The sequence below is a fragment of the Podarcis cretensis genome, assembly GCF_951804945.1.
Source record: "Podarcis cretensis genome assembly, chromosome: 6".
NCBI classification, from domain to species: Eukaryota; Metazoa; Chordata; class Lepidosauria; order Squamata; family Lacertidae; genus Podarcis; species Podarcis cretensis.
In genome coordinates this window covers 53,181,970-53,194,096 of record NC_137175.1, presented here as the reverse complement: position 1 = coordinate 53,194,096, position 12,127 = coordinate 53,181,970, and the positions used below count along the sequence as shown (strand labels likewise).

Here is a 12,127-nt window from a genome sequence, read left to right as displayed (position 1 = left end):
CGTGTTCGAATCCTTTGCCTTCGGAGAGGGGGTCTGGCTGCGGGTCCAGGCAAGGCCGGCGCGGCTTTTCGCCCCCGGCCCTCCGTTTCCTTGGCCTCCGTTTGGTCGGGGCAGCCAGGAGCGCTAGTGAGTGGGGCCTGGCTTGGATGTCCTCATAGCGGAGAGGCTGACGTGGTTCCTGAGCCAGCCCTCCAGACTGGAGCCCCCACCGGCCGTGGCTGGGTTGAGGCGGGCGGGGAGGGAGACCCTCTCGCCCAGCGCTCCAGAACGTGTCCCGGACACCAGGAAGCGACCTCCCTGGAGGGGCTGCTCTTGGCCGCAGTCTCTAAGGACGGGGGTGGGAAGAGGGCGCCTCCGCTTCCATTTCCCCTCTGCTGAGGAACTGCTTGGTTATCTCTGGCCCTAGAGAGCCATGGTTTGAAAGAGTTTATGGGCCTCCGGAGCGTTGTGCTTTAGAGCTGTGCTCTTTAAACTGTTGGCACAGTAGTTAAAAGGTGCTTGTGAATCTGTCCCAGAGATATTGGGTGTCTGATGCTGCATTCCCTTAAAAGGCATTTTTGTGTGTGATGTGAAGGAAACTTGTTAGGCAGTCTTTCTGCAAAAGTGTCTGCATTTCCAAGTCTGTACCTTCCCCACCCCACCCCTCCTTTGCTATGATGAGATTCAGCGTTGCTCACGGGAGAAAAATAAACCGTCTCCTGCTGCTTTTGCAGGCGCTCTTCTCTCCTGCTGGGATTTCTTTCTAGCCAAGGACTCTTCCCGGGTTACAGTTGGGCAGCCAGTGAGTTGTTAAAACATCTTTTTGCTAACAGCATGGATTGGGACACACAGCTCAGCTCTCTCTTGACTGCAGCAGACAGCAACATGGCAAAAATTAAGGCAAGTTTTGTTTGGAGCAACATACTGGTTGAAGAAAAGTGTCTAGTGTAATTGAACAGGGGGTGTGTTGATCACACCAAAGTTGATCACACCAAAGTTGTGTTCTGCAAGGTGGAAATGTGTTGATGATAGTTTCCAAGAACTAGTCTTTAATAAAATCTGCTGGGTGTTTTGCTGCTGATTGTTAAAGGTGGCTATTACTGTATTTTTCGCTCCATAAGACGCACCTGACCATAAGCTGCACCTAGTTTTTAGAGGAGAAAAACAAACAAACAAAAAAATTCTGAACAAAACAGTGGATGTATGATTTTTGTGGTTCATGCTGTAGTCACAGACATGTGTTTTGACGGTGAGTTTGGGGTAGCCCAATGCAAAAATCCTGAGAATCCATGTGGATCCATGCTTTGTAACTACGTTTTTGTGCCATTGCGGCCCCACAAAACAGTGGATGTGTGTGTGTGTTTGGTGCAGGCTGTAGCCATGGACATGCTATGTGATCTGATGGTGAATTTGGGGTGACCCAATGCAAAAATCCAGGGACGCAGGTGGCGCTGTGGGTTAAAGCCTCAGCGCCTAGGGCTTGCCGATCGAAAGGTCGGCGGTTCGAATCCCTGCGGCGGGGTGCGCTCCCGCTGCTCGGTCCCAGCGCCTGCCAACCTAGCAGTTCGAAAGCACCTCCAGGTGCAAGTAGATAAATAGGGACCGCTTACCAGCGGGAAGGTAAACGGCGTTTCCGTGTGCGGCTCTGGCTCTGGCTCTGGCCAGAGCAGCGATGTCACGCTGGCCACGTGACCTGGAAGTGTCTCCGGACAGCGCTGGCCCCTGGCCTCTTAAGTGAGATGGGCGCACAACCCCAGAGTCTGTCAAGACTGGCCCGTACGGGCAGGGGTACCTTTACCTTTAATGCAAAAATCCTGAGGATCCATGTGGATCTGCAGGGTTTTTCTGAGCTTTGGAGTTAACTTCTAAGAGCTGTTCATTTGACTCTGTTCCATGACATTCTGGATACAGGTAAAACCATTTTTGTAGGTTTTTATTAATTTTGTTCTGCTTTTAGAAATCACCCTTACTACCTGGGTTCTTGCTGTTAAACTGTTTAGTTCTGGGCTTGTATTGCTATTGTAGTTTTGCTATTTTTAGCCTGTGATTTTAAGATACATTTACTATTTTGTACACCAGTTTGGCTATGGCAGTTAAAAAGCACCTTTGAAATCTTATAAATAAAGGTATGGGAATGCTTCTTTGATCTTTGGCCAAGTTAGCAAGTGACAGTTGCTGTCGTTACCTGAAAAATGTGGCATTAAGACACTGTGCAGATTTACCTTGCTCTGTGTATTTTACTGTCGTGTCCATTGAAGGCACTATAATGATGAATGAGAACATTTTGTATTGCCAGTTCTTCTCCAAGTGTTTATGCAGTACTTTCTAACTTAAATTTCATGTAGCATCCCTCAGTGGAAGCAATGTGCATTCATACACTCAAGTGTTAATCTTTCCACTGTTTATTCAAAACAGTGTTATAACTTTCTGTCCCATCTTCTGTTTTTGTTCCAGCAACGTCTGAACACTGCCAGCATCTCTTCCAAAGGTAAGAATGATTGACCTGCATTGTATAATTCTAAAGCACCTTTTGCAGAAAGAAACATCTCTTTAATACTTTGAATTTCTGAAGTTTTGAGATTAGAGAGCTCTTTACTGATTCTACTGTATATAAATCCTGGGAGCAAACAGTGAGAGAAGGCAATTGCCTTCATGTATTGCTTATAAGCACCTAGAGGCATCTAACTAACTGGCTGCTCCTGCAAACTGAATGAAAGGCTAGATGGAGCTGGGTCTGGTCCAGCGAGGTGATTCTTTGAACCTACACATCCACCCCCACCCCTGTTTTCTCCCTTTTCCAACTCTGGATTTGCTTTTTAAAAATGATAGTAAACTCACTTCTACACCATTGGTTGCTATTTATAAAAGCACCTAATATGCATGAGGTGAAGCAGGAAAGTATAGCAAATTCCTGTCCAAATCAAAGGGAGGTAGTATAAAAGGGAAGAGAGTTGAAAGCCTACAATAATTAACTTTTGAGTAGGGAGAGGGTTGGAATCCAATAGCCACCGAAGAGAATATTTTAATTTCTTAAAAGTGAGAGAAAGAGGTAACAAGCTGAATACTTAAAAGGAAAGATTTCCATACCAGGGGCTATATGTCCAAGAGCACACATGGACAAGAAATAGCACAGCGGAGTAGGCTGAATGGTGCAATTGAGGTGATTTGGAGAGCAAGCAATGTAGGTAGATACTTTTGACAGTTTCCATACTAAGTGGACCAGTCAGGTTTGTTCCTTTCCATCCCAACAGCTGATCTCTTGCTAGACAGAATAAATACTGAGAGTGCTGCTCTGACTGAGCAACAGACTGGACCACCACCCCTGCATTTCACATGTGGAGCTCACTCATGCTGTAGAATGGCTGCTGAGGAGCTTTCTGCCATCAGCAAGCAATTGCATTCCCAAGCCCAGGTAAGTGACGCTGAAATGATGCACAAGCTACTATGCTATGGTGTAGAGAAAAGCTTTGCTAATACATCTGGGTGCATACACCAGCAAAACCACATGCAAAGTCTTCCACATGAGAAGATAGTGCCATACAGTAGATGGTTGAACTTAAAGCAGACAGATCTGGGTTGTAAATTGTTGTTCGGGCATAAAACTCGCTGTGAGACCTTGGCTAGCCATTGTGCCTCAATTTAGTCTGCATCACTGGATTGTCGTGAAGTTAGAATAGTGGGGAATTCCATGAATTCCAACCCCTGCTCCTTGGAGGAAATGTGAGATTTAAATCATGTAACAGGAAATAATACACGTTCTCAAACCAACAATTTGGTTAGGATTAGTTTTTCTAGTATATTATGTTCCAGCCTAAGGTTTTTGAGGGCTCCTTGCTTAGATGGTATTTGCTGTTCCCATGACTCTGGTCCTCCTTTCTTTCTCTTAGGTCATAGAATCCCTCACCCAGGCAGTACATCGGCTGAAACAGGAGAAGGAACTGCAGCAGCAGAGTATCAGTCACCTAGCGGGTATGAGAGATTTGTCCAGTTTGGCATTGCCTCTGCCAGATTGCCCTTTCTCCTATTACTGATCTGTTGAAACGTTTCACCTCTAAACCTAAAAGAGCACAAGTTTTATTTATTTTACTTAAAACATGTATTTTTCTATTTTTGCTTTTTGTATTAAAATGTTCAAAGCAGCTTACAATTACAGTTTGAGAAATATACAAGATAAAAGCACAATATGGGAGAGAGCGTGCATGCACAGAAAATGCCTCAGTTCAGGAGGTTTCAAACATCAACAACTCCCAAAAGAGTCATCTTTAGAAGCTGATGGGATGGAGCAGGGTGGACATAAAAAAGGTTCCCCATATCTGGTGCAACTGCAGAGACGGTTTGTGCTGCAGTCCAGCCTAACATAATTCATCACTGAGACATGATGGAGAGCCCCTCCAGCAGATTTTAGTGAGTGATAATAATTAGCATTTTTGAATTGGACCCAGAAATGAACAAAAATCCAATGAAACTGTTGGAAGATTCTTCTCTTGCTTAGCTGATAATCCTGTTATGAGAAATACCGGTATGTCATGGTACCTAAGAATCCAGCCACTTCTCCACCTCCCTCCTTCCTCATACTTGAATCCACACTTCATTTATGTCTGTCAGCACTCTTGCCAGCTCCATGGTATTCTGATGGGGACAAACCTCTCTTGAATGTGGTCAACAGACTGCCGTGCACCAATGGTGAATGGGCATCAATGTCACTGTATCTGCACAACAGCCAAGGGGAATACTGTTGGCTAATTTCGTCCTGTCCTACTTCATGTTGCAGAGGAGGTGGATCGACTGCAGCACAATTCTCACGGCAGCTTAGACTCAGCGCTGGGAGTCAGGATGGAAGGGCTGAAGACTGAGTTCCGTAGCCTTCGGCAGCAAGTGTTTCAGCAGTCAGATGGTGACTGTACTCCTGATCCTTTTTCCAACCCTGGCATCATGCAAGATATGCGGGAGAGGTCAGCAGTTGAGCTATCTAGTGAAAGTAACTCTGCTTTATGTATAGGGATGTTCGAGATGAGTGGGATAGTGTGGTGATGGACAAAGAACAGTACTTTTCCAAGTGTCAACTGCAGATCATTAATTGCTGGAAGAAAGTTGGCATGTCATTTGCAATTTGAGAATGTCTTCAAAGACTTGAATGAACTGTGGCCTCTGCCAAGTTTTCTTGAATGGGGTTGCTGCTGTGCTGGGAAGAATAACAGTTGCTGTTCTAATAACCACTTGCTTGTAGTGAATTGTGCTACCTGAGTGGACCCCTATAGGTTAGCAATATATTTTTCACGGATTTCTAGCCTATAGAAAGCCAACAATGCAAGAATGCTTGAGCTCTGTCTTACCATTTCTCTGGGATTCAGTTTGGCATGGGGCCAATTCTATAAATTTCAAAACTATTAATGTTTTAAAACAGCTGAATTTGGAATGGACTTTGCAGTAAATCCAGAAAAGTGATCCCTGTTGTCTTAATACTGTTCCTGATTTCCTTCTTACTCTAGTAAGAAAATCTTGTGGCAAGAATATAAGTGCATCAGAAGAGAGATGGAACACCTGAAGCACAAACTAGGCAAGTACTACTTGATGCTCCTGCTCCCCTGGCCTCTGTCCTGTAATAACTATTGGGATAAAGGCTATGTGCCCTGTGGGCCTCATTGGGAAGAGAGAAATATGTACAGAATTGAGAAAATGACATGGCTTATTGCACCCTTTAGATCAACAAGAGGATGATCTGTTCCACCAAGTGTCTGCAACTGATGAGATAAAGAAGACTCAAAGAAGATACTGTCAGGTACGTTGTTAAGAAGGTTCCCTGCTGCTACCCATTCACTTTGTGCTAGTAGTCCGAGGCCCAGCATGGAACATGAAGGGGGGATGCAGTCCCTACCCCAGATATCTAAAATATATTGGACAGACAAGACAGAGATGACTGAAAGATTAGAACAAGATTACACTATACCTACAAGGTAGATGACTCTAGCACAGGGGTGAGGAACCTTTTTTTGCTTTATCTGGCACCTCCTCGCAGGTCAACAACCTACCCGTCAATTCTATGACATGTTACATGATTGACAGGTGAGTGTCTTGCCCACTAGCGAAAATCCTTGTGTCCAGGAGGAAATGAAGAAAGGGCCATTTTGCAAGCAAAGGCCTTTTCCCTCATGCACTCTGCCTTGGCTTGTGAAAACTCTCTTCCTTTCTTTCAATGCTCACAAAAAGCACCTTCCTTTTGGCTTGCCTTGCCTGTGGTTCTTGCTCATACAGCCAACATGCGGAGTTAAGCTTTGCTTATCAGCTGAGAAGTAAAGGGTTGCAAGTACCTGTTTGCGCAGCCAAGGCAGAATTGAACCCTGCCCACCTGACAGTCAGCTGATGCCACTTGGATTTGTCAGCAGATTGACTGGTGGGCATGGTTTGTGGAAAATAGCCTGGTTGGCCAAGATTTGCCCCACCTGCTGCTCTAGCAAATATTCAGTTCAAGAAGTAGTCATTCACCTTTGATGCCACTTGTTTAAATACTCTTCCTTCCCTAATGATGGTTTCTTAAGGTATGGAAAGATTCCTGAACTATAACCAACACCATCAGTCTTGATGTATGTCCTGCCTTTCCGGCTTTCACATTAAAATAGAGTGTGGGCTTAGAGCAAACAAACCGCTATTGGGAAGTAATGATTTAACCTTGGCTTCAAATTGTGGTTTTATTTGGAGACAAACCAGAAGTGCTGGTTTGAATGCAAAATGATTTTATTGTCTGTTTTGTTCATGGAGGGAGGAGTCAAGTGGGAGGGTTACAGCTGTATACACAGATGCTTAGCTTGTGCACAGCCTAATTCGCTTAAAACATAGTTAATGACTTAGTACTGCTTCCAAACATTGTGGAAACTTGTGGGCACCTCTTAAGGCCATTATACCACTGTGCTGTGCTTCCCTAGCCTGGGAAAACCAGTGCAGTGGTATTAGGAATATGGTCACATGTGTTTGCCATTCTGCTTCTGTCTGTGGGTATATGCTAATCTCTGCAGAAGGATACATGAGTGGGAAACTATGGATATACTTAAAAACTAAAAAAACAAGCAAATACCCCAAACACTCTTAACTCCCTGCTTATGTTGTTTTTTTTTTGGGGGGGGGATTTCTTTTAAAAACAAAATGAACCCTAAAAGCTTAGGTTAAAACCATAGTTATCTGTCTTCTTATTCCCAGATGCTGGAAGATCTGAAGGACAGTCATAAAGCTCAGACTAAGGATTTGGACAAAGCTAGGATTGAGACCCAGAGCACTCAGAAGGAACTTAGTCATGTCAAGTAGGGAAACACATGTTATGCTGTATGTGCTTCACTTGATAGCTGCCCGTGGTTCGATGCAGGATTGAGACGTGCATGGTTGCTAAATTATTACCACTGTTTCTCTCATTCAAAAATGGTGTTGTAGATGGTTGCTAGTAGACAATTGTCCACCAGAGGGCCTCCTATTCATTGCATTAGCCTCCAAAAAGGCAATGATGAGACAGGAATCTTTGAAGGTGCTGCAGAAGGCTAGCAGTTTGCTTTCTTCCCAAACCAGACTTCCCTAATCTGGGGCCTTCCAGAGGTTTTGGACTAATTCCTGACCAGACAGGATGGTAGCAGGTTGAGGAAGGCTGCCCTCGTCACCCAATGGTTTGGATGTTTCCCATCCCCTTCTCCCTATAGCCACTTGACACCCCAGCCCAGGCCCAAACAACTGCTGTGTAGGGTCAGTTCTTCATGATCAATGTGAAATGGGACTGCTGGGGAAAAGAGAAAGGGAAGTGTTCCTTCTGTAAACTTTACATTGAGCCCATTGAGATCAATCCTGGTTTGGGGTGATTCACCCATCCCACATTGCTCAAGAGGGCTCCTGACTTTTCAGGGAGCACAGGTGGCTGGAGAAGGCAGGAAACTTTCCTTCTGTGAACTTCCTTATGTTAACTTGCGAACGAGCTCAGTGAATTTGATGATACACTTGGTGCTGTTTAGAGAGGGGTTTCTATCAAGAGAGCTCACAGACATGCCACTTCAAACATCAGCTACCTCTGTCCACTACTTCCTGTTTCTGTCCCCTTTGATTGAGATTAAGTATTTGCTTTTTTGCCTTGCTGCATTTTATAGCTTTTGCCTTGAACTGTAAGAACCTAAGAGCCGTGCTGGTTCAGATTAGAGGTCTGACTGGTCCAGCATTCTGTTTTTGCAGTGATCAGCCAGTAGGGATGGACAGAGATGTCAATTTCAGTTTCCTGTTTTTCCATACTTAAGTTCAGTTCTTCACATTTCTACATCATTTTTCATCTCCCCCCCCCAAAAAAAAACCTCATGAAAATTAATCAGAGTGTTAGTGTGATTTTATTTATTAAGTAATATGTACATTTTATATGCAATGTTGCATAATATAAACATTTTTGTATGTTATTTTCCATAGCATATGCATTTGTATGCACACTTTACCTTAGTATGTGCATTTTTGTACACATTACTGGCCTGGGGAACTGCACTGCAAAAATTGGAGGAGCACAAATTGGGAAAGATGGTTGGATATCAGTTCTCATATTTTTTTGGAAAATCTGAATTAGATAAGGTTGCCTTTGAATGCAAAGTGAATTGAATTTCTTCCCCAGCCCTATCAATCAGATGGCTATGGGAAATCCACAAGTATAGGACATGAGTTCAATAGCACTTTTCTGCATGTGATCTGGGACTGGAGGTAGTACATAGCCTACAAAGACTTAGTAGACATTGATAATCTCATCCATGAACTGCTTGGATCTAATAAGAGGGGATGTACTGAGTGGCACAGTACATGTCCATTTCCTAGTATTCATCTCTTGGGAATGAAAGAACATTCTCCAGCAATTATCACCCAGGTTCACAGAACCTGTAGTGACTGAGTCACATTATAGTGGTTTGAATTCAGAGGATCAAACTCTTTCCTCTCTAGTTCCTCTTATTTCCCTGTCTTCCTCCCAAACCTATGAATGATTCTAAGTAAGCAACACCAGAGAAGCCATTGAATATATCATTGAAATAAACTTAACTGCTCTGTCACTGAAGTCAGTCATGGCTTGCTTTTCATTAGCTCATCAAGCATTTCCATTTTAACTGAAGGCTTGATTATTTCACTGCCTACGGATACTTTCGGACATTAAGTGAACCACACAGAGCTGTTATGAGCTTACTTGACTGCATCGCCCAGATTTATGAGGTGCAAGGGTGCCTCATCTCTTATAAATATGTTTCTTCTATCTGCACTAATAATTTATGTGGGCTTTGAATTTGTTTTAATCAGAAGTACAGTTACTGACCTAAAAGAACAGGTGAAAGGTCTGCACTTGGAGGATGAACTCTACGCTGGTCCACTAAGAGACAAAAACCTCCGTCTAAGTAAGTGCTTGTTCTTAGAACACCTGACACTGAGAGCATCTCTGATTAGGAAAATGGGTGCACATGGGAAGTGTGGCATGAGGGCTCATTTTGCTGCAAGTTTGTGGACTGCGCAGCTGCTGCACATCCATTTGTCAGTCTTGTTGCAAAATAAGCACTCAGATGCATGAAAGAGTATTTGCTTTTTGCTATGGATATATTAACTTTTTGAAGGAAAATATAACATTGTGTAAAATGGCCCTCATTGTACCAGTGTTGCTTCAGCACAACCCATTAGACTCTCATCTTCAGCTGTGAAATATTCTGCTCCTGTAAAATATATACATGGTCAGAGAAGCAGTTCGCTTTTCTCAGTTTTACTCATTTTGGGAGGAATTCAGTGTCACACTATATCAGCTTACCAGGTGGAACGATTCCCTCTCTCCTTCCCCCATGCCCTGACCTGGGGCTTCTCCCAACGCTGCTGAAACCAATTGCAGGAGTGCTGGGGGAAAAGATAAGCCCCCTTGCTCAGGCTTCCACTGCCAGGACTTGTAAGGTGAATCCTGCCCTATGTATGCATGACACTTTCCACAGATAAACCCAGGTGCCAGCCATTTTTTAAATGGAAATAATAAAGCTCTTAATTAGAAAAAGAGTATACTGGCATTGCATACGTGGTCTTGTCTTGAATCGTTGGGACTTTGGACAGTAAGGGCAAGCTCAGTTATTTACTAAGTTGTAAACATTGCTTTGAGACAAATCTCAGAATTTTAAGTGAGCTGCTAGTCTCCCTAATCTGCCTTGAACTTTGTCCCCTAGGAAAAAAGAGAGTTTTGCTGCATGATGCTACCTTGTCATCCCTTCTCAGTGACGATTCAGCCTCTGAATTCAGTCTCACAGATGTCAGCTCAGATGAACTCTTTAGTGAACCAGAGATTGCACAACTTGCTGGTGAGCCTGGGTGTAACTCTGAAATATTTACTGAAACCATTACCTAGTGATTGCTCTGGGGCTGTGAAGTTTATCTCTACAAGTTTTTATTTTGAATTGCAGCATTGCCAGAGTACCCTGGAAGAGGAACGGATTGATACTGAAAATACTACTTGCTGTGTTTACTTTTCTTCTGTTTCTGAAATAGCAAAGCCCATATTGCACCACATAGAGGAACCCTCAGTTTTGAGAATAAAGGGATTAACATTCTCATCAGGGGAATTCTTACCCTATTTCATTAAGATGCTTAAGATTCTTGTGCACAGATTCTCTTTAAACCTCTTTGCATTTTGCTTTTTCTCTACCCTAATCCTAGTGACTCAGTCTTTTTGAAGGAAGCTGCTACATTTCTACTGTGTTCTGTTCTGGTGCCCTCAAAGTGTTTTCAAGGATCTTTACTAGAGCTAGTTACAGATAGGTAGCCGTGTTGGTCTGCCATAGTCAAAACAAAATAAAAAAATTCCTTCCAGTAGCACCTTAAAGACCTTAAAGAAGTATCTGAAGAGGTATCTGAAGAAGTGTGCATGCACACGAAAGCTCATACCAAGAACTAACTTAGTTGGTCTTTAAGGTGCTACTGGAAGGAATTTTTTTATTTTGTTTTTACTAGAGCTGTTTCCCTCTGTAGAGTTGTCTCTTACCAGAAGATTTTGCACATCTAAGCTCATGCCTAGGGGATGAGCCAAATACAGTGGTACCTCGGGTTAAGTACTTAATTCTTTCCGAAGGTCCGTTCTTAAACTGAAACTGTTCGTAACCTGAAGCACCACTTTGGCTAATGGGGCCTCCCACTGCTACTGCGCCACCAGAACACGATTTCTGTTCTCGTGCTGAAGCAAAGTTCGTAACCCGAGGTACTATTTCTGGGTTAGCGGAGTCTGTAACCTGAGGTACCACTGTAATCCTTTGGGTTTTGTAAAGGAAAACCAATCACTGGGTGCTTGAAGACTCTTCTGAAGCTCTTGACAAATGGGTTTGACACTAGTAATAAATATGAAAGGGAAGCTTATAGATATACTCACTGCTGGCTCAACGGTGATGCTTGTGGATGATCGCATACAAGACTTAACATCTGTACATGTGTTGGTCCTGGAAGACAACACTTTGTCTATTAAGATTTTAACGTATGGAAAAATATGCTGCTGTATAGTAGCTCAGAAAAGTGGTCTACCAGTTTTCTTTCAATCTTTTCATTTTTTTAAACTTCCCCTCTTTTTTTGAAAGCACTTCTTTCTAGCTTATTAATTCTATACAGTTGAATTGCAAAATGTTATAACAATAACCACAAAATAGTCAGCTAATTGCTTTGTATTGTACTTGTAGATGACAAGATTTCCATACCAGGCTTGAAGCTGGAAAAGAAGACCCCTGGAGGGGCAGCTGGTGGCACGCTGGACACAGAAGACCTCAGCAGTGAGCTGACTGACACTCCTCCTGAGCTCAACTTGAGTAACCTTTAAAACTTCACCTAAGGATTGCCTCATTCTTTCTAATGAGAAAACAAATTAAAGAGCAGAGAAACATACGTACTGTTCTCACACACACTCAGCTGCCTTTTGTACAGATGCAACATTGAGGTAGAAGGACAGTATTAACCTCAACCTATGACCTGGTGATATTAGCACATGCAAGTATGATGCAGGGGGCTGAAATCATTTGAGAAGCGTGTGTTGTGTGTGTATATATATATATGTTCTGTTCAGAGATTTCCCAGTGTCCCTTTCTGGAAAAGGAACAATTGCATTGCTGGTCCCTGCGTGTGTGATATGGATCATATCGGCCAGCTTCAAGGA

At 43.3% G+C, this 12,127-nt stretch overlaps 1 protein-coding gene across 1 annotated transcript; it reads left to right on the top strand.

Moving 5' to 3' along the window:
- The first annotated feature begins 3 nt into the window (after positions 1 to 3).
- Positions 4 to 11,859, top strand: LOC307218278 (uncharacterized protein). Its single transcript, XM_079980492.1, has 12 exons — positions 4 to 126; positions 813 to 879; positions 2,434 to 2,467; positions 3,231 to 3,391; positions 3,867 to 3,948; positions 4,751 to 4,931; positions 5,469 to 5,536; positions 5,682 to 5,758; positions 7,171 to 7,271; positions 9,268 to 9,362; positions 10,164 to 10,295; positions 11,658 to 11,859. Exons 2-12 carry the CDS (start codon positions 814 to 816, stop codon positions 11,792 to 11,794), a joined length of 1,134 nt encoding a protein of 377 aa, XP_079836618.1. The 5' UTR covers positions 4 to 126; position 813; the 3' UTR covers positions 11,795 to 11,859.
- Positions 11,860 to 12,127: the final 268 nt, after the last annotated feature.